This window comes from Mustela erminea, chromosome 4 (assembly GCF_009829155.1).
Source record: "Mustela erminea isolate mMusErm1 chromosome 4, mMusErm1.Pri, whole genome shotgun sequence".
Lineage (NCBI taxonomy): Eukaryota > Metazoa > Chordata > Mammalia > Carnivora > Mustelidae > Mustela > Mustela erminea.
In genome coordinates, this window is record NC_045617.1 from 5,110,258 (window position 1) to 5,132,722 (window position 22,465).

Consider the following 22,465-nt stretch of genomic DNA (forward strand, 5'->3'; position numbering starts at 1 on the left):
ATGCCACTACTACTTGCTTCACATCGTCATCAAACCTCACACTTAATGTCACAATGGTTCCCGGTCTCTGCCAGCTTAAGGAAGTGTTTTTCTTTTTCATCTGATCTTTCCATCAAAGTAGAATCAATCATTCCATCATTCCTCAAAAATGATGAGTTAGCTTTAATACCAATAAAACTCACTTGCTGTATCAACTGAATTTCACTTATCACTGGCACCTACATAGTGCAAATTGGTCCAAAGTATCTAGGTGAACATGGACAAAAGTTAAAGAGATTGGTCATTAGCACATTCCTGAATTATTTTTAATACTTCTCATAACGAGTTCAAAAAATTTTTCAGCAAGGGAAAAAGCACTGAGACCGCTGATTGCCTGAATAAATACAACTAAATACATATGTTTCAGTGAATGGAAAATACCCCAAAGAAACAAAATGAGCACCCTTAGAATCTGGTTTATAAACCTGTCAAACATCTATAATCATGTTAAATATTTTCAATCATAAAAAATTATTTCCCCCCAAAACCCAATGTCTACAGAAATCAAAGAAAGGCTAGGCAACTCTCCATATTCTCAGACGAATTCCGAGAGAGGGAGGGAGAGAGAAAAGGAGAAAGAGGAAGAGAGGAATGCGTGACATAAACAGGCCCAAGAGCTCTAAAGTGGTAAATGTTAAATAAAAAATGGTGAAAGAGGTGAAAGGTACATGGTAATTCTTTGTATTATTTCTGCAATTCTATAAATTTTAAATTATTACACAAAGTTACAAAACAGAAATTATTTGTCCTCCAATCTCTGCTTAGGCCAGTAACGTCCACTAGAACTTTCTGCATAATGATGAGAATGGTCTATTCTGCTGTCCTGAAGGCCAGTCACTAAAACACACAGCCATTGAGCACTTCGGTGTGGCTGTGAGGTTACTCAAGTTTTCTTATTCAATTTTAATTTGATTAATTTAGACTAGTTTAATGAAAAATGACAGTACGTTTTTAGGTATACCTTGAAAAGTTCTATTTAAACAAGCCTGGGGCGCAGGTGGGGATGTGGGAGGTTAGGGATGACAAGCATCTTGAACTCAATCACAGAGGGTCCCAGTAGGTATCCTCTAACTGGTGGTGACAGAGGACACAAAAGATCATTTTGGAGTATTTACATGCACCTCAACCTTGACTATAATAGAATACTCCATTTTGAAAGAAGTCTCTGTCCAGAAGATCTGATCAGGACAACAATGTCACCTCCTGCCAACAGATTTCTGCCATTATGCCAAATAAATAAAATGATTTTTATTTTAAATTCTTTTACCAACGACTTCTACATTTGTAGAATGCTCAAAACATAAACTCACGTACTGTTCTCCATGGGGACTTCGTTCTTTTCTTCTGATAATTATAACCAGCAATAAAGAGTAAATTTTAAAAGAATCTTAACTTCTAAAACATCATAGTTGTGACGTCAGATGCTTCTGATCAAATGCCTAAGACAACCCTGACTCAAAAAACTTAGGTTATGTGACATCAACAGAAGAAAAGTGCCCTATATACAAGGAGAAGTCTAAAACTTGACAGGTGAGAATGTATTTACTGTATGAATTATCTAGACAGTTAAAACAATCAAAAGTTTAGAGTAACTCAAAGTAAATCAGGTAATGGAAATAGGACATTCAACTGCCTGGCAATGGGTGAGAAGAAAGTTCATTTCCTAACAGAGTACTACAACCTTACACCTATCTAGATAGAAGACACAGGCACAGGGGCACCTGGGTGGCTCAGTGGTTTGGTCTGCTGCCTTCGGCTCGGGTCATGATCTCAGGGTCCTGGGATCGAGCCCCGCATCGGGCTCTCTGCTCTGCAGGAAGCCTGCTTCCCTCTCTCTCTCTCTGCCTGCCTCTCTGCCTACTTGTGATCTCTGTCTGTCAAATAAATAAATAAAATCTTTAAAAAAAAAAAAAAAAAGAAGAAGACACAGGCACATATACATATACTAACAAGACATTAATAGCGAAACAACTCACTTTACAGGAAAATAAAAAAGATGTTATGCAAATAAACTGGGAAAAAGAAGAGTAAAGAGGAGACTGCAAAAGTCTGGTCAAAGAGTAAGGACAGCACTGACTGAGCCAGCAGCGCTGAGAAATCTGAACAGACTGAGCTGCACAACTACTCAAATCTGCTCATGGCCAACCACGGACACAAAGAATTGAGGATGTCTCCCACGTATTTTTTTTTTTTTTTAAAACCATGGCTGCTGGTAAGAGCAAACCAATAAAGAACATGAATCAAATCCTATAAACAAGCAAGGAAGGTATCAAGTACCAGAGGGCAAAATGATCCTCAGATAACACATCTTCCATAATTTTTCTTCAAATATACAGAACTTAGTTCTTATTCTAAGGGAACCACTTTGAAACAGATGTATTAAAAGTAACATTTTGATTATATAACAAAAATTCCATAAGGCCACAGTATCATTCCATAACAAATCTCATGAAGGATAGTACAAAAGCAGATTTAATGACAATGCTAATGTTTTGTAGAAAAAATTGAACACCAAAATACCCACATCTGAGGGTGACTATGCAATTTGTCATTCAAACCAGTACACTTTAAAAATGAAAAGATATATTTATCAATAATTAGGTCTGTCCTGAGCAAATCAGAACTTAGCATCTCTCTTCCAAAGAGCTATTCAAAAAAACAAACAAACAAAAAACCGACTTAGCATGGTATCAAAATACGAAGATAATATGCTTAGAAACACTACACATCATTTTACCACAAACATTACTCCTGTTTTTATTAGCTCATTTGGTAATAAATATATCATAACTGGACAAAATACAATTAATTGGGCAAATTCTGACATATACCATTGGAGTCAATTCCTCCAAACAGTAAACTGCAAACAAAAATGTTCCTTAGAAAGTTAAAAAAAATAAATAAAGATTTGCTATTAAGAATTTCAAAAAATTTAAAATTTCACATTTTTTACATACTGTAAAAAATAAACTATGCATTTATCAAAAGCAATTAAAAATTGTTAAATTGTTTTAAAAAGCAAAGTAATTGAAATAAAAGAAATAACTGAGGAACAGTGGAATTTCCAATTTTATCTTATAGAATGAAATAATTTATAAAAGAATGTAAGATTTAATTGACTAAATAAAACCATAACAATTAGAGAAAACATCAAATAACTATACAAACTACTGGGAAATGTTAAAACCTTTGAGCTTTACCCTAAAGACAGAATCCACAAAGCAACAATAAAATATAGCTGGACTGTCCAAGTGAAAACTTCATTGTGCAAAATAAGTATAAGCAAAATTAAAAGGAAAATCCTTCCCTCAACATGTATTTCCTGAATACCAATGTGGCAGGTACTTAACAGCTTTACCAGCGAGGACAGGACTGTGAACAAAATGTGCACAACAGTCAGCACCCTCCTCTCAAAAAACACCAAATCCACTCCCCCAGGAGGAGGGATAAATAATAAACACAAAGTATCTCAAGAGTGATGAAGAATAGGAAGAAAAATGCAGAGGCCAAAGGATAAAAGTTTCAAAGTGTTCCCCTTAGATTAGTTATTAATGTAAAAGGGGGGAAAGTATCTCTATGGTGAAAAAATATGACTGACACCATTTTAGCCAAATGATCAACTTGAATATCATCAAAATGGGGCAAACTAACACTGGGTAACTAATGCAGTGTGCTGAGGGCACAGCATCCCTTTTTTAAAAACATTCCTGCCCAAAATGCATGGCCTGACTCTAATCATAAGAAAACAATGAAACAAGCCCAAATCATGAAAGACAATGAAAGGCTCAGTAGCTGTTTCAAACTGGAGACCTAGAGCTACAAGTGTCATTTGTGATCCAAACAGGTTTCTGGGACAGAAAGAATTTAAATGAATGGAAAATTGGAAAAATTTGAGTTCAGAATGTCTATCAACGAATGTAATATTGTAGTAGTATGGACTCTGCTGGATGTGAATAGAGAGACCCTGATGATGTAAACAGATGTTCTTGTTCGAAGGAACCGCACCCTAACATAGGGATGAAGGGTCAGGGCATCTGCAGCTTAACTCTCAAATGACTCACAAATAAAAGGTATTAATAATTTTATACACACACGTTGCACGCACAACACACAGTCTCATTATTCAGTATAGTTATGATCTATAAAGTCCTGCGACCAATGAATTAGAGAATATTAAACCATTGTTCCTAAGGGAACAATGGTTCCCTTGGAACAGGATCATGCTACTGTGAGCCTCTGGTCACAACATTTTCATCAATCAATGGATATGTAATCTGGTTTTATGTGTTTTTTGTGTGTGTTTATGTTTAAAAGATACCTTATTTGATACATACTGTTAATTCATTAACATTCATCTCACAGCCAACATCACCCCTTATGGAAAACTAACGTGTGTTTTTCTTCCTAAGGCATGTCACAGCTTTCGTGAGCTCAGAAACACTAGATAGCAATTTGTTTTGGGGTCATTTTTAACACCAAACTCACCAGCAAAAAGCAACTTTGCAAAAAACATAGCACTAAGCAGACCGTGAAAAGAACACTTATTCATAGCATTAGAGCTAAAATGAAAGACTGGTGTTGCCTTACTTGAGTTCAGCTGGGAACAAGAGCACTGGATGACTCACAATTTTTTTTTTTCCTGCTCTAAGCACATCCATGTGTAACTGTGAAAGCACCACCAGTATTAATTTTGAAATTATTAATAAATCTTAGCAAATAGGCAAATTTATGAGTGCACAATTAGAAAATGGGCATTAACTGTATGTATATAAGTGAAGACACCTACATATAACATATATAAACACAGGAAGAGAACAGACATGCACAAAGATGTACAAAATGTTAATAACTCTGGCAAATCTAGGTAAGGGGTATACAGGATCCATTGTACCACTCTCAAACTTTTCTGCAGATAGAAATTTGTATTTTTTCAAAGTGATATTAACAAAAAACACAAAATGTGGTTTGCGTTGGTAGCAATAACAGGCAATACAAAAGTATTAAAGTCCAAATAGATATAACAGATTTAACCTCATTAACCTCACTAAAAATACAAATCAATACAGAGTATATTTCTGTCCCCCAAAAAACTGGTATCCCAATTTCACAGACGATTCTTTATACAAGCACTTCCCTTTGCTGTTGAGAGTGCTTATAACTTCAAATAGTAGCTTTAAAAGGCAATTTTGGTAATACATTTTCAACCAACCAATTATGCTTCTATAAATTCATCCTAATAGTATGTGCAGGTGTTTTTCACAACATTTTTATAGTAAAAAAACAATTCATTTTTAACATGTACATGAATTTTTATAGGCACAGACAGATATAATACTATTTTTAAAGATTTTTACTTATTTGACAGAACGAGAGATATCACAAGTAGGCAGAGAAGCAGGTAGGCAGAGAAGCAGGCAGAGAGAGAGTGAGGTGTGGGGCTGAGAGCCCGACGTGGGGCTTGATCCCAGGACCCTGAGATCATGACCTGAGCCAAAGGCAGAAGCTTAACCCACTGAGCCACCCAGGCATCCCAATAGATATAATAATCTTAAGTAAAATATATTAGTTTACAAAAACATATGGTCTCAAAATATACATCAACATATACATGTAAAACCTGCCTCCAAATGGAAAAGATTACGGCTTTTAAAAAAGTGTCTATCAGTTGCCATACTAAACATGAAAGGCTTTCATAATCAAGGGATAAAAATTTATTTTACAATAGATAAGCTTAAGCATTTACTTTTACTACTTGTGCCTTATTTTAAAGTTGTGACCTCTTGTAAATTTTAAATGTCTTAAAACACTCTGATGCAACAGCTTGATCATATTATACATATTCAAGGATACTTTCCAATTACACAAGTTACTTGTCAGAAATTAATCTTATTAGTTAGAAAGATGAAATTAAACAAAACTTTCTTAATATCACATTCTTAAAAATATTTTCAATATGAAATGATCAGTCCTCTATATGTGCAATACTTTATAGATATTTGAATACAGCAAAAACTTGTTAAAAAATTATTAATACCTTTATAAATATGCTTATATGCTATAATCTCTATTTACTTTCTAAGTAACAAATCACAAAATATAAATCATTTCAATAATCTAGATTCAGCTTTAATTTTTCGGACCCACAGGCTGTGATACTGACCTGGCATGACAATTTAAAATAAATAAATTAATACATAAACCTCACAAAACAATTACACCTACCTTTAAAAGCAAAAGAGTTAACAATTATACATAAAAGTTAACCTGTTTTAAAATCAAGAGACTATAGAAGAAGAATCAATGAAACAAGATGGGATTAGGAGGGAGACAAACCATAAGTGACTCTTAATCTCACAAAACAAACTGAGGGTTGCTGGGGGGAGGGGGGTTGGGAGACGGGGGTGGGATTATGGACATTGGGGAGGGTATGTGCTTTGGTGAGTGCTGTGAAGTATGTAAACCTGGTGATTCACAGACCTGTACCCCTGGGGATAAAAATATGTTTATAAAAAATAAAAAATTTTTTAAAAAAATCAAGAGACTAACAGTATAATTTCTGTGACTCATTATCATTCACAACTGGAGTTAAACAGAAAAATAAAACTAGCAACACAGAACAGGATGGTTCACTAGGCTTATGAAACTGCCTATAATCTGTTGTTAATATGAGAGAAAAAATTTTCCAGTTTGTTATAAAGGATTTTGAAAAAGAAAATCAACTGATGCAGCATGATATACACATAAGCAATGGTCCCCTACTAATTCTGTCGACACAGACTGAATCCTCTCAAAAGAAAATCTGTTATATACAACATAACTACGAGGTGCTCAAATATTCTTTAACTAAGCTGACTGCAATCCAATCAAGACTTAATTTTAAAAGGCTCATTAACAGCATCTAGTGATAAAATGGACTCTCCCTTTTCAATGAAACTCATATCTCATTTCATTAGACATGGACAATTAACTCATCTTGGTATTAGATCTATGGCAAGTAATTAGCTTAAGTTTTACAGGTTACTTAATGTGTTACTTTCCTAATGAAAACAAAGGTTTATTTTCATTGGATCCATCTTTTACTCCTCAAAGAGTGCCTCACCAATTTTAATAACTGTACCTTAAATGAATAGAATTTTTATTTCATATCCTTCCAATCTTCCTTAACAACTAAGGTGGCACAACAGCAGATCTATTCTGTAATAGTGTCTTGAGATACTATCCAATTTGAAATAAACATTTAATTTTTAATACATTGTTTTATACTTTTCTATCTTAAAATAAGGCTAAGCCACTTGAGCGCATAATAAACATGTAATCAGAAACAAAACTATGAAGTCAGTATTCCAAAATGAATTTTATTTTAAAAACACACACAGCGAAGCTGAGAGAGGGAGGAGAACCAAGTAGAGAGGGAGAAGACACCATGAATCTAGTTTACAGTTCTGTGAACCAGGAGATCAAGTCATAAACTGGTATTTAAACTGGTACTGCTAGGGATATAGCCTGCAAGTATAGAAATCAAGTATGTTTAGAAAGCTTTATAGCATTCCAACTGGATAATTTTATCTATTGATAAAAAAATGTCTTAAACAGGACTGAATTTGTCTTTTTCAAATTCTATTTATCTGATAATTTCATTATAGTTTACAAAAGGATTGGCCTACAATGGATTAGAATTGTTCTGTAATGGTCTTCCCAGCAGATTATTTGAAGAGCACTAATTTAACTCTTCAGAAGGCAAGCATTCCTTTCTTTTTAAAAAGAAACCTATTGGGGTACCTGGGTGGCTCAGTGGGTTAAAGCCTCTGCCTTTGGCTCAGGTCATGATCCCAGGGCCCTGGGATGGAGCCCCACATCGGGCTCTCTGCTCAGCAGGGAGCCTGTTTCCCCCCCCTCTCTCTCTCTGCCTGCCTCTCTGCCTACTTGTGATCTGTCAAAAAAAATAAAATACTAAAAAAAAAAAAAAAAAAAAAAAAAAGAAACCTATCAATCATTTCAAGGTTGAATTCAAGACCAAATCTCATAACATTAAAAAAAAAAAAAAAGACTACAGCTACTAGGGATTTAGTTTATAGCTACAAAAGCGTACTTTTAAGACATAAGTACTACCACATAATTATGTCAAAGGCTCCAAGGTTTAAGAGATTATATTTGTTTTGAATTCAAAACAGATTTAAGATCAGAGGATCTAAGTTCCAAAGATACTGATTCTATCTCAACACAAGGAAGAACTTTCTAACAAACTTGGTCATTTGTCTCTGGCCTTAGGACACTTCTCCCTTCCACCTATCACTGCCTAGCTATCTTTTTTACAACAATTAACATAAAACTTCGTATCTTAAAAATAAGAGCACAAATGCACTGCTTTCAAAATTTAAAAAAAAAAAATGTTTATTTAAGTCCTTACATACTCAGATCTCAGTCTTGCCTCCAGTATCTATGCTGCCTTCCCCGTCATACCTCAGAGCTTCCACTGAAACAGGCCAAGTGTACACAGGCTGATCCTACAGGTGGTATCCAGAATACTATTCCTCTCAACTGTCTTGTAAATTCCTGCTGTAGTCTGATTCTCTCTACCTTTTCCTAAAACCTTCAATCTACAACAGAACTCCTTACACACCTCCTTGACTTCCCACAGCACAAGGAATAACATCTAAAGGAGCATTTAGCACACTGCGCATTAATTCACTGTCAATACATCAGTTTCCCATGGATGAAAGCTCCTTGAGGACAAAAATCAAAAGCACTGAAAAATATCTGCTGCCTGAGAAGGCACTGAATTAACTATGAAAGGAGGTAACAAAAGTTGAGTAACAATCATTTGCAATATAGGAATAAAGTATCACAGGGTGGTTAGACTTCATGGCTTTAATAAGGTTCCTTCCAAACCAGATTACATAATACTGTAATTTTCATAATCATTCTTCTAAAGCAAGTAATCTGTTTTCACAGATAAATACTATTATTCAAATAATATTTATGAAACTTCGTATGTATTCAATTTATAAGATTTATAAGATAAAGAGAATCTGTAAAAGTTCCTATTTTCGAATGCATCAAGTCAAAGGTACCAGGAAGAGGGGGTGGGGTGAGTGGGGGGAGTAAGGAAGGGATATAAAGTAGAACAAAAAAAACATTCCTTGCACGGAATAAATAGCCTTTCCCAACTAAGGACTCACAAGAGAATCAAGTCTTAATGCTGGGCCCAAGGCATAAATTATATATAATTAGCTTCTCTCCTACACATCTATAATGATACTTGTTATGAATCACTCTAGGTAAAACAGAATTTTTATGTTCTGTGGTTCAGAAGAGGAACCCTAGCTGAAAAAGGCCATATAAACTAACAGAAAAATCACAGCACTTTTCCTCTTGAAAACATTTTAAATAGCAATTAATTTCTTAGGCACAAACAGAAGTTTGTTACAATTATAATGCACCTAAAGACCAATAACACTATTTCAACTAGGTCTAATAATTATTTATAAATGGGCTGGATGGGAACATAAGAAATATATTGCAAAGAAATGACTAACTGGAAACCAGAGACGGTTGCACTGCTCCTAACAGTAATGACCTTCTACACACACACACACACACACACACACAGGAATATACTTGAAAGAATGACTTTTAAAAGTGCCTTTATCAGATGTTCAATCTCCTGTATAAAATAAAAAAGTTTAAGACTGCTGGTCAATCTTTTAGGAAAGTGGAACTCTCATACATTGTTGGTGGTAATGCAAAATGAGAACCACCCCTAGAGAGAGACAAATTCAGGACTAGCTAGCAAAATTATGGGACACCACTTCTAGAACTCTATCCTAAAGATAAATTAACAAGGTCATGTAAAAATATATGTAAAAAGGTATTAAATGTAGCGCTCTCCCTATGTGTCAGCAAAAGCCTAGAAGCAGAGCAGCCTGGGTGGGTCAGTCAGTTAAGCAGCCAATATTCGATTTCACTTCAGATCATGCTATCAGAGTCCTGGGACAAAGCGCTCTGTCGGGCTCCTTGCTCAGTAAGGAGTCTGCCTGAGTATTCTCTCTCCATCTCCCTCTGCCCCTTCCCCAACTCATGCTTGCATGCTGGCTCTCTAAAATAAATAAACAGGAGCTACAGGTGGCTCAGTCAGTTAAGCATCTGCCTTTGGCTCAGGTCATGATCCCAGGGTCTTGGGACTGAGCCCCACATCAGGCTCCCTGCTCAGCAAGCCTTGCTCAGGGAACCTGCTTCTCTCTCTCCCACTCCCTCTGCTTGTGTTCTCCCTCTCTCTGTCAAATAAAACCTTAAAAAAAGTGTTTTAAAAATTAAATCAATCTTAAAAAAAAAAAAAAAAAGCTTAGAGACAATCTAAATGTCCATTAATAGGGGAAATTTGGGATAACTTACAGTATATCCACACAATGGAATATGGTAAGCTATTAAAAGAGCTGTCTCAATATATCCCCACAAAGTGATCTCAACAATATACTGTTAAATAAAAGTAAGGTGCAACAAAGTGTAATGTGTACATAGCCACCTACAAAAAGTGAGAAATTACACACACAGGCATACACAATTGTCACACTTATGTAACTGTTAGGTCAAAAAAGAAATGTAAGGATAAACTGGAAACAAATATAAAAAATTTACCTGAATAGCAAGGAGCAGGAATACATAGAGGCAACAGGGGTAAGAGCGAGAGTCTCTGAAAATTCCCTACTACTTACAGATTTGACTACTTATAGATTTGAACCACATAACTATTTTACAAGTAACAGAAAAATAACTGAAGCAACTATTAAACTTAGAAGACCAAGTACAAATGAGCTTAAATGTGTACCCCCATAATGATGTACCTATTATACCCTCAGAAATTATTGAGAGTTTTAAAAGACAAAATTTCAGTCTCTAGTAGAATACAACCTAAAAACAATAGGAACTGTGGAAAAATTGTTTTCACTTACTATAGTAGTGTTTGTACTGTTATTCTGAGACTTCTATATATCTTAGAATAAAGCCAATGAGTCCTTATTTTGTCTTTAGGAAGCAGAAGTTTTCAGTGGGGAAGAAAACAGATTTATAGGATCAATTAAATAAAACACTGTAGCCCTGATTTTGAATGAGAATGGACTTGTATATACACCTATATTCCTGAATGTGTGAGTGTGTGTATGTATGTATGTACGTATGTATCTCCTAGCTCTGTCCTGAAAAGGTCTACAAATAATGAGTATCACCTAAGTCCAGAATGCAATCTCTACTTAGTATTTTTCACTAAAAGTAACTAGGATTCCTTATTAAAGAAATGGATGACTCCAAGCCTGAAAATTTTTTAAGATGACACTGGACTATCATACCACACTAGAAAGCAAAGTTACTAGCCCCAACCACTGAGGCAGTGTCAGAAGCACTTAGAAGTGAACACTTAGAAGCACTTAGAAGTGAACTTGAGGAAGCCCCCAATGGTCAAACAGCATGATCACTGAAAAACTGCAATGAACTGAAACATCAAACTAGTTAACATGCATTCATACTGATTTTTAAAAAGGAAACAAAAAAACCCTATTCTTTACCTCTGAAGGATTCCTAGGAACCAACTATTTTTAAACTAGTAAATAAAGAACTGAGCATTCATCTAGCCTTTCCTATAAAAAGTGAATCTATTATGGACATTGGGGAGGGTATGTGCTTTGGTGAGTGCTGTGAAGTGTGTAAACCTGGTGTTTCACAGACCTGTACCCCTGGGGATAAAAATATATGTTTATAAAAAATTAAAAATTTTAAAAAAAAGTGAATCTAGTTAATATTAATGAGCAAATAGGATATAACCATTTCACAATTCCTACTGAAATAAAAGGCCTAAAAAACCCACCATCACCACACTACTTGTGAAATACACTTTCAAAAAGAAGAAAGGAAATGAAGAAGGGAGAGCAGGAGATCTGAATCTGATCAAATCTTTCTCACTTACCCAAAAATATGGAGGACAGAGATCAGTGTTAAATGCCACCATGCAATCAGCAAAATCCACAGTAATTATTTAGGACAAATAACTCAGTCCCTTGACAAATAAAAATGTAGAAGGAGAAATGGATCTGAGAGATGGAATGGCTTAAGCAATCTTATCAATTAACTGCAGTGTATATGGCCCTCACTTGGATGCCATTCAAACAAAGTATTTTAAAAACACATTTATGAGACAAGAGGAGAACGAGGAACACTGACTAGATATAGGATAACAAAGAAAATCCGGGGTGATAAAAAAGCATGATAGCATTAAGAGCCCTGTTATTTTAGAAAAGCGTAATAAAATCTTTACAGAGGATATTATGTCCAGAATGTGCTCCCCAAATCATACGGCAAGCAAAAGAGGGAGTAAGAGGTGCAGAGGAGTAAGGGCACCTCGAAGGAGACCAGCAATGCTGATGCTCACTAACGGATTAGTGATGTTTACAATTAGCCAGGATGGGTATTAAGGAGGGCACGTGATGTGATGAGTGCTGGGTATTATCACAACTGATGAATCATCGAATACCGCATCAAAAACTAAGGATGTACTCTATGTTGGCTAACTGAACATAATAAATTAAAAAAAAAAAAAAGCTATATGAAAAGTTTAAAAGAATAAACTGTACCTATGCTAAAGGATGTCAGAAAGCTAAGTATAAAACAAGATCATTACAAGGTTGTCTGAACCATGCTTGTTCTTGATGTTATGTCGCTGTCCTTCATAACCACTTTACGATGTCAACCCAAAAAAACTGTATTAATTTGTTCACTTTCAAAGTGCTGAGACAAGAGCGACATCTTTGATAAGAAAAAAGTCTAAGCAACCCCCCAAAATCGAGAAAATCTGTCCTTGCATATTGCTGTCAATAGGTGCCTTGAAGCATCCTGTGTGTGTCTTAGAATTATAAAGGTCCATTATTTAGTGAACTGACACAGGACAGGATACAGAATTGCAGAAGAAAATGCTAATTATAAAGCATCATATCTAACATTATCCATCTTCTATAACACATATGAATGTATATATATAACTGCATGAAAAACAATCTATAAGAAGACATGCAAGAACTGTTAACAAGGATAGGCTGTAGAGTGAACAGAGCAGGTGGTGCCTTTAATTTTTTTTCAGACTATCTGTACTCTTAAACTTCTCCAAAAATATATATTAAGTAATTAAAATATATATTAACCATAAGAAATGAAGTGATAGGATTTAAGAGATACTTAAGAAAAATTTGTAATGTATATGAAAAAATGTAGAAATGTTATGAAATTCTGTTTGCAATTACAAAATATGTCTAATAACATTTCATAAACCAAGTTCCACAAAACAATGTATATCCTCATAAAAATAAAATTAAAAATGTATTACAGACTGATCAGGTTTTAAATTCAAAGCCCATATTCTGAGGAGACTGATTTGCATAGTTCAATTTGAATGTTCAATGAGATCTGCATTTGTATCTACTATAGTCATCAGTTAGAAATGGGGGACAGGACAGGTTACATCACCTCTTTAAGCCTCCAATCCTGTTGGAAGAGTAAAACTATTTTCTGAGGTTATTGCAGGGTCTAAATCAGACATTGCACAGATTGTGAAAGCAGTTGATACCATCTGGCCATAGTTATTAGCAGCCCTAGAAGGGCCATCTGATCCCATAAGTGCACATTCCTTGATTTCAAGCAAAGAACTCTAAGTAAAATTACTAAATCTCAATGAAAAGGTCCAGAAGATACCACACTTAACTAACCTGGCTTTGATCAACTATAGACATTTCACTCATCAACATTTTTGGCTTGTGGGGGGGCGGAAGTGGGAAGCAGAAACACAAGCATGGATACTTAGTCCCCACTTATTTATGACAGGGGAGCTCTCAAAGAGCTAATGGATGCTGAAGAGACAAATCCCCAAGAGTGTCCCCTACAACGCCACTCACAAAGACTCCCAAAGGTGAACTTCATTTACCACTTTAATAACTATCACTCCAAAATATTATCAAGTATTTATATATCCTGTTCTAATGACTTACATGTATTCATCTGCTACACTGGAAACCAGCTGCCTGCCATCTCTGTTTTTTGAAAGATGAATACACTTCCTCTAGCATACAGATATCTTACCCAGAGCTCTCCACCTGGCCCCGGTAACCCTCTGCTACATCAATGGAAAAGCTATCAAAAACCACTTCCTTTTCCAAAAATTATTTCTCTAGAATTTCTAGGCTCAACTATATAGGTTTTTATCAGAAAATGGGATTTATTCCTTCCTAAAAAGATTTGTGAAAATCCTGGGAATGACACAAAAACAAAACTTCAAAATATATTATCCCTGAGGAAAAAACTAAAAACTTTACAGAAGTTTCACCAAATATATCCATGTTGACCTCACAGTCAAAGTTTAAAACTACTCAAGATTCAAGGTCTGGTATTTCCGAAGTTGCTGTCACTCTCAGAAATGCTTCTAACTAGGAAGCAGTACAGCGGGGAGCAGAACACAGGCTGTAGGCGGAATGCGGACTGCTTATTTTTGGCAACTGACCTTTGAACACATTATTTAACCTCCTGAGGCTCAGTTTTTTTCACTTACAAAATAGGAATAATAAAACTCAGATCACCTCACACCTGTCAGAATGGCTAAAATTAACAACACAAGAAACAACAGGTGTTGGCAAGGATATGGAGATAAAGGAACTCTATTGCACTGCTGGTGGGAATGCAAACTGCTGCAGCCACTGTAGAAAACAGTAGGAGGTTCCCCCAAAAAGAAACAGAACTACCCTACCATCCAGCAATCATCCTGTGAGTATTACCCAAACAATACAAAAATACTAATTCAAAGGGATACATGCCCCACTATGTTTATAGCAATTATTTACAATACCCAAGATATGGAAGCAGCCCAAGGGTCCACTGATTGATGAATGGATAAAATAAAATGTGGTATGCATAATTACATATCATTTAGACATAAAAAAGAGGAGGGGGGTGGGGAGTGGGTTAAACTGGTAAAGGGGATTAGGGAATGCATTTGTTGTGATGAGCAACAGGTGATCTACAGAACTGCTGAATCACTATATTGTACACCTGAAACCAAGTCCTAAACAAATGTGCATAAAATACCTAGAATAATACTTAATACAAAGTATACAAGTCAAAAGAACTATCCATAAAGAGACATCCGGGTGGCACGGCTGGTTGGCCATCCAACTCTTAGTTTTGGCTCAGGTGTGATCTCCAGGTCTGGAGATGGAGCCCCAGTCAGGAGACTGAGCCCTGTATCTGGCTCCACATTCTGGAGTCTGCTTAAATTTCTCTCTCTCTCTCCCCCATTCCCCTTCCCCAGACTCCTCCCTCCCCCTCTCTCAAATAAATAAGTCTTCTAAAAAGAAGTGTCCATAAAACTACTGGTTTCCACTTGCTGACACCAAGGTACCATATACTTAATCAGAGACAGAGGCTACATGGCCTGCTCCAGGTGAGTACTTGCTGGAACAGACAAGCCATCCAAGCTTTGGCCACAGTCTCTCATAAGGTCTGACCACAGCTCCTACTCTTTGGTTCCATGAAGTTTACCCAGTACCATTCTACTGGGTACTTATATACAAAAACGAATGCTATTATCCCCATCAATAACTCTGAATACCAACCCAACAGAATAAAAATTAAGGTGGCATATTCACTCCCTTGCTTAAAACCAGCAGCTTAGAATACTATGGTACTGCTTATCTTGCCCAAAGAATTAAAAGCACATAGGGTTTATTATTTCCTATATTTATAAGCTTTTTTATGGAGACATAGTGGGAGGCATCTATACCTTTCATTCATTACCTAAACTAAACATTTATTCTTTTTTCATATCCTACTCTAAGCCAGGTACTCATCAAACACCAGGGAAATGCTCCATAAAACAGACATGCTTTGCCTTCACTGAGTTTACCAGGCTAATGAAGGATGCAGATCAGCAAACAGCATTTTCCATCATATTTTAGGCAACCAGTAAATTAAAGATTTTCTAGCTTTCTCAGCTTTTACAAAAATTGAAAACTTTGCAGAGAAGCTTAAAGCCAGTTGGCTTTTCCTTTGAAACACTAGTGAAAACACTAAATCAGCTTAGTATAAAGAAGTATCACATCAATACTTCCTTGTTACTCCAATCTGCTTGTCGAGTTTTTTCTCAAAATAAAAGTCAAGTAACAAATGATAGCACTTTCCACTTGACTTTACTTTCATTGACATTTTCAAAAGTTCAATGAATAAAGTAACTACAGCATCAACCAAAATGACTTATTAACAATTATTTATGTATAGATTTACATTAAAATTATAGAAGACACTCCTGGCGTTAAAAATATGTGCATAAATTCTTCAAAGACTCCATATACCATAATATCAAACAAATGGTAGTCATTCAAACTAATTTGATATGCCTAAATTATGTTCATCTGTAGCATTTTAATAAAACTAAAAATATAATCTGTGGCCAAATTTTTTTGGTGTCTTATTTTATTGTTAACTCTCGCATTATATATACTCTGTAAGTTTTATTTTGATAGCCAACAGTATAAATTAAACATAAAAAGAAGTGTAAACTGTTTCTAATTGTGGTTAAGAACAAAGTGGACAAGACAGAATATAGATGCACCAACCACCAGAGAAAAACAGAAAAGCAATGAGAATATGGGATATTCAAAGGTCACAAAAGAACGAAGTATTCTCCTTTCCAAAACTTAAAAAAACAGTAGCAGTCCCCCCAACCTTGATGCAACGTAAGAGTTTAAACATAAAATGCACTAAGTAGGAGAGCCTGGGTGGCTCAGTGGGTTAAAGCCTCTGCCTCCCACTCAGGTCATGATCTCATGGTCCTGGGATAGAACCCGGCTTGGGGCTCTCTGCTCAGCAGGGAGCTTGCTCCCTCCTCTTTCTGCCTCTCTGCCTACTTGTGATCTCTCTCTGTCAAATAAATAAATAAAATCTTAAAAAAAAAAAAGGCACCAACTATCCAGTTACAGTCGTCCCCCCTTATCTGCAGCTTTGCTTTCTGCAATTTTAGTTCTCCATGGTCATCCCAAGTCAGGAAGCAGATGATCCTCCTCCCAACTCATCAAGTCAACAGCAGCCTACTATCACAGTATCATTCATCTCACATCATCTCATCATGTAGGCCTTTTACCCTCTGATATCATCATAAGGGTGAGTACAATCTAAAAGATATCATCAGAGAGAGAGAGAGACCACAGTCTCATAACTTATTACCATATATTGTTCTATTACTAATTATTGCTGTTATCTCTTACTGTGCCTCATTTATAAATTAAACTTACGCAGGAAAATGCATAGTATATACAGGGTTCAGTACTATCTGCATTTTCAGGCTTCCACTGGGGGTCTAAGAACAGACCCCCCACCTGTGAATACGGGGCACTACCACGACAGTGTAAAGATAAAATTTTTTTTAACAATTTTATTTATTTATTTGACAGAGAGAGCAAGTAAGAGAGAGCGTCGGTCAGAGGGAGAAGCAGAAGCAGACTCCAGGCGGAGCTGGAAGCCTGATGCTGGACTCAATCCCGGGACTCTGGAATCATGACCTGAGCCGAAGGCAGTTGCTTAACCAACTGAGCCACCCAAGAGCCCCTAAAGATAAAATTTATTAGGAATAATCATTAACATTAACTGATCACTTACTGTGATCCAAAGTACTATTCTAATTTAATCCTCACAAGTACCTTTACTACTCCTATTTTTATATAGCAGGAGATTAAGTAACTTGTCCATCACAAAGCTGCTAAGTGACCGAACCAAGATTCAAACCTAAACAATGTGGTCACAAAGCTCACTGTCTTAACTATTTGGTTCTTCTGTCAAAGACAGCAGAGTATGTTCTTCAGGATAAAAATTTCAACCCCAATCAAAAACAAAAACAAAAACTTCATGTATGTCTTACTACACAAATTCTAAGCTCTAATCCTTGGTGTCTAGGAGTGTGTGAGTAAGGGGGGAGCATTACTACAGAATTAACAGTGGCTGAGGAGAGGGGAAAACACGTTTTTTCATGGATTTATAGAGTAACTGTTTAACTGACGGATACACTAATCTTAAGGTTAAGATTTATTTGTCCATCAACTATTGATTTCATTTTTCTATGGCTCTTAAATTAGCACTGCTTAATGCCAATACAACTAAAAGAGGGGAAAGAGCAAAGAGGGGAACCCAAACTGCATGCCAATGTAAGACTGCCACTTAGCTGATTCAGAAAATGTTTAAATATTTTAAGATTCTAATAATAAATGTTTTAAATACAATATTTAAAGTTGCTGAAGGAGAACTCACATACTTGCCTCAAAATATATTTAAACTCAGCTGACAAGAACAGATTTTAAAAAGATTTAAAGATCATCATTATCATTGGGGATACCCCCTCCCCACTCATACCCAGTGTTTTAACTGCGAAGTCATTATCTGTCTGCAGGCTGAGCAAATGACTGCAATCCAGTCAGGTGGGCGGAGAACGTAAATGCAGTGAGGTGGCAGGTCAGAAAAGCAGCACATCCGAAAAATCAGATTCCTCTGAAGACCTGATGTTTGTTCCATAAACTCCACAAAGTGATTCAATGCGCACACTCCCGACATAAGCTAACCACAGGTTTATTACTTGATAGCCTTCTCAAGGCATTGTATTTTAAAAAATAATACCCTCCCTGACAGTACGTTTTATATTTGGCAATCAAACCTAGGTTTTCTTCTTTGAAACTGAAGTATAATTCTCATACAGTGTTACATTAGTTTCAGGGTTAAATGGACCTAGAGGATTTTCTCTAAGTGAAATCAGTCAAAGATAAATACCATGTGATTTCATTTTTTTTTTTTTAAATAAGCTTAAAAAAAAAAAAATCAGTCGAACACCATTTTACACAGATACACATTCAAAAGTATCCTGCCTAACAGTATCACTAGAGAAGAGGAAACCAGGCATATAAAACCTTCCTAAAAATAGCATTTAAAGGGCGGCTGGGTGGCTCAGAGGGTTTAGCCTCTGCTTTAGGTTCAAGTCATGATCCCAGGGTCCTGGGCTCTCTGCTAAGCAGGGGTCCTGTCCCCCCACCTCCCACCCCGTCCTCCCTCTGCCTGCCTCTCTGCCTATTTGTGATCTTTCTTTCTCTCTCTGTCAAATAAATAAACAAAATCTTTTAAAAAAACAGTATTTAAAGTAGATAGTTGGGTATTCATTAATTAAAGTAGCAGAGCAGTAAGTGGCAGGAGAAATTAAAAAGAGAAAACAGGAACAATATAAAGTAAAATATCTAATAAATACACAATCAACACAAAATGTTGGTGAAATCCAAGATAAGTATCATATGGCTAGTTAGAGCTTTCTTTTCCTGTTTAATAGCTCTCCCAGTAATCTAACACACAGCCAAAGCTATTCATTTGATTACTTTCATTTAAAATTTCATCAACAGAAACACTTTACATTTTTAAAACTTTTAATGACATACCTTTATGTATACAATGTTATAGTGTGACTAGTTTCCAAACTGGCACCATCTCAACTGTAAATACCAAAATAAGTTAACATGATGGACTGGGTGATACCTTAGTTGGCTAAATGAAAACTGATAATCAAAAGAAAAAATCATGACAACACCTTAAAAAAGTTCAAAAGTTTCAGATATGAAGTAATGTATAGTGCTTTACGCACAAAAGATCGGGATATTTTATTATTAGAATGCAAAATTGTAAGTAAGCTATTCACATCAAGACTTCCTCCCATGTTCAAGGACTTACCTTCTTTTTATCCCTCATGGAGCCTTTGCCTCGGACCATTATTTTACATCCTGTTTCTGCTTCAAGCTGTTTAGCAGTAAGTCCTCTAGGTCCAAGGATTCTCCCAACAAAATTAAACTAGAAAAAAAAAAGTCACTATAATTATTCACTTGCTTGAATTTATAGCTCTTAAAATTATGTTAAAATGTATTTTTACTTTGTCAAGTAAACTGTTTTTTTAATAAATCTTAGAGTACATATGAATTTGTAGCCCAGTTTGAGGACATAATTACAAGAGCTCATTGTTCAGCATGAAGTTTCGTACGTATTAACACAAAATATGAATTACGAACATCAGTATCTACATAAAACAGGTACTATACTGAACTGGCCAACAACATGTAATCTGAACAGAATAAACCAGTATATTAAGGAGTCTGACAAAATCTTAGACGCCTCCCAATACAAATCCTTTCCACAAAACTCTGGAATGTCAGCAGCATACAAGAAATTGTTCATTATGTTAAATAAGTACTTCCATTTTTTACAGAGATCCTTGGGAAAACTTCCTGTCTCATTTACATAACAAGAATATACTTTCTCTAAAGCAATTATTAGGAAAGAATAGTAGTTTTCCGTTGGCTTCCATAACACCAATGGCCAAATTTGGATTCCACTAAGTATTTCAGTCTTGAGAATATAATACTATTTATACAATTTTATGTCGGTACCTTATTTTTCTTCCTTTTTTTCCATTTCTAACTTTAACTTATGCTACTAGTTTTGCAAGGAACCTTAATTCTTTCCATGAGTAGGACAGTGTTAAGAGTAACTGTATATATAAATAATTGCCATCCCTCAACAGAAACTTCTAGTACAAAGGCCAACGGGAAGCACAAACTGACTCTGAATACTGTAAAGTAAAGTTCCCTCATTCACAGGTCAACTGAACAAAATACACGAAAGTGAGTATTATCCATCAATCCCACAAAAAAGCCATGGTGGTTTTTAATTCAGTTATTCAAGCAGGTACCGATTCCTATGTTTACAGCTTCCTACCTTTTTCTTGCATTTGATCCTACTATTAGTATATCATCACGTAAAAGCAACATGCCAGCATTCGCTGCTGTAAGGGCTCCAGAAGCTAAGGCATTTCTCCAACCTTCTGTATTCCCAACAGCTTTTCACATTCCCCTCACTAAACTGCTCACCAATACTGCCACATCTCGTAAGTGACAGACAAATCAAAGAAGGATAATACACAAGTCTAACTGGGAGAAAGCACCCTTTCCTCAGAGGATTTTTCCTCAGGGGATTTTGATACAACTCTGTCCACACCAACCTCATAGACTGATCCTATACACACCTGATCAAGCTCTACAAGATCCCCAATTCTGAAATTTGCCTTTATATTCAAATAAAACCCCTTATCCTTTCCTCGTTCCTTGGCATATAGTACTTTATCCACCTCTTTAATCAACCCAAATCCCTGCCATTATCCATTTTTAACAATGAACGTGCTTCCAACCCAGAATCCCTTTTCTACATCTCCAATTTGAATAAACTCAAGAACTAAACTATTATTAAATGTTTAAAAAAAAACTTTTAAAGCACACAGATTCCAACTGATATCCAAGCTCCAATACTGAATAATAATTAGGAATTTGAAAGTCACATCAAATAAGCCTCAATTATACAATGGAGATGATACTATCTGGCAGAGTTGTACTGAGGAGTGAGTGTAGATACAGAATAATACATATAAAAGGTTCAATACATGGTCTGGCACATATAGTGGATAATCAACAGCCTACCAAGTCCACTACAAATTCACTTTAGGAAACCTCAGGCCCTCAATCAAATACCCACACAACTTAGTATGTCCATGTAATGCGATATGGTCCATAGCAAATTTGCCCTAGAGAACCCCAGAAAAACTTAACACTCAATCACAGAGTTCTGTAAAAAACCAGAAAGAAAAGGTGGAAATGGTACCAGGTGGTGGGTATTATAGAGGGCACGGATTGCATGGAGCACTGGGTGTGGTGAAAAAATAATGAATACTGTTATGCTGAAAATAAAATAAAAGAAAAAAAAAAAAAGAAAACCAACAAACAGGGATCTGACTTGCAGATAACAGTCTTGAGTCTTTGTCTCCATAAAGAGCACACGGCTACTTTCTCAAAGCTGACAATTCAGCTGTTCACCTCAAACTGAAGCTTGCAGTGGGGGAGCCCCATTCATGAATATGTAAGTTCAGAATTCCAATGTTCCATGCTTCAAACTTAAATACAAATAGACAAAGCAGTTTCACCAAAGACTTAAGAAGGAGAACAAGAAAGAGACAATAGAAAATAAACAAGGCACCGTTCCTTGAGTAAAAGACTGTTGGTAAAGAAGATAATATCCAAAAAGAACTACTTTGTACATAATGCTGAAATATTTTCTAAAATGGCTGTATGCATTTTAGGGTCCCCAAAGAAGAGGGTAAGAATTTGTTTTGATCCATTTCTTCTCCAGCCCTTCTTAACAATGTTTTTTACTTGAGCCGTCCTGACACACTCGCTCAATGTCTGAATTAGCATTCTTCTGATTACTAATGAAGTTCATCATTTTTTTCAAGTTTAATGCTTCTCTTGAAGAAGATCTATACTTCTCTTGAAGCACA

General features: G+C 35.8%; 1 protein-coding gene across 7 annotated transcripts in view; it reads right to left on the bottom strand.

Annotated features, from left to right (window-relative positions):
* Positions 1-22,465, bottom strand: part of QKI (QKI, KH domain containing RNA binding) — a 155,419-nt gene that overhangs the window by 74,969 nt on the left and 57,985 nt on the right. For all 7 annotated transcript variants that reach the window (XR_004284460.1, XM_032337970.1, XM_032337968.1 and 4 more), the window contains exon 3: positions 19,819-19,935. Coding sequence is in view for 6 of the 7 variants with exons in the window: in XM_032337970.1 (XP_032193861.1) it covers positions 19,819-19,935 (117 nt within the window). In the remaining variant the exon portion in view is untranslated. The remainder of the gene's footprint in view (positions 1-19,818; positions 19,936-22,465) is intronic.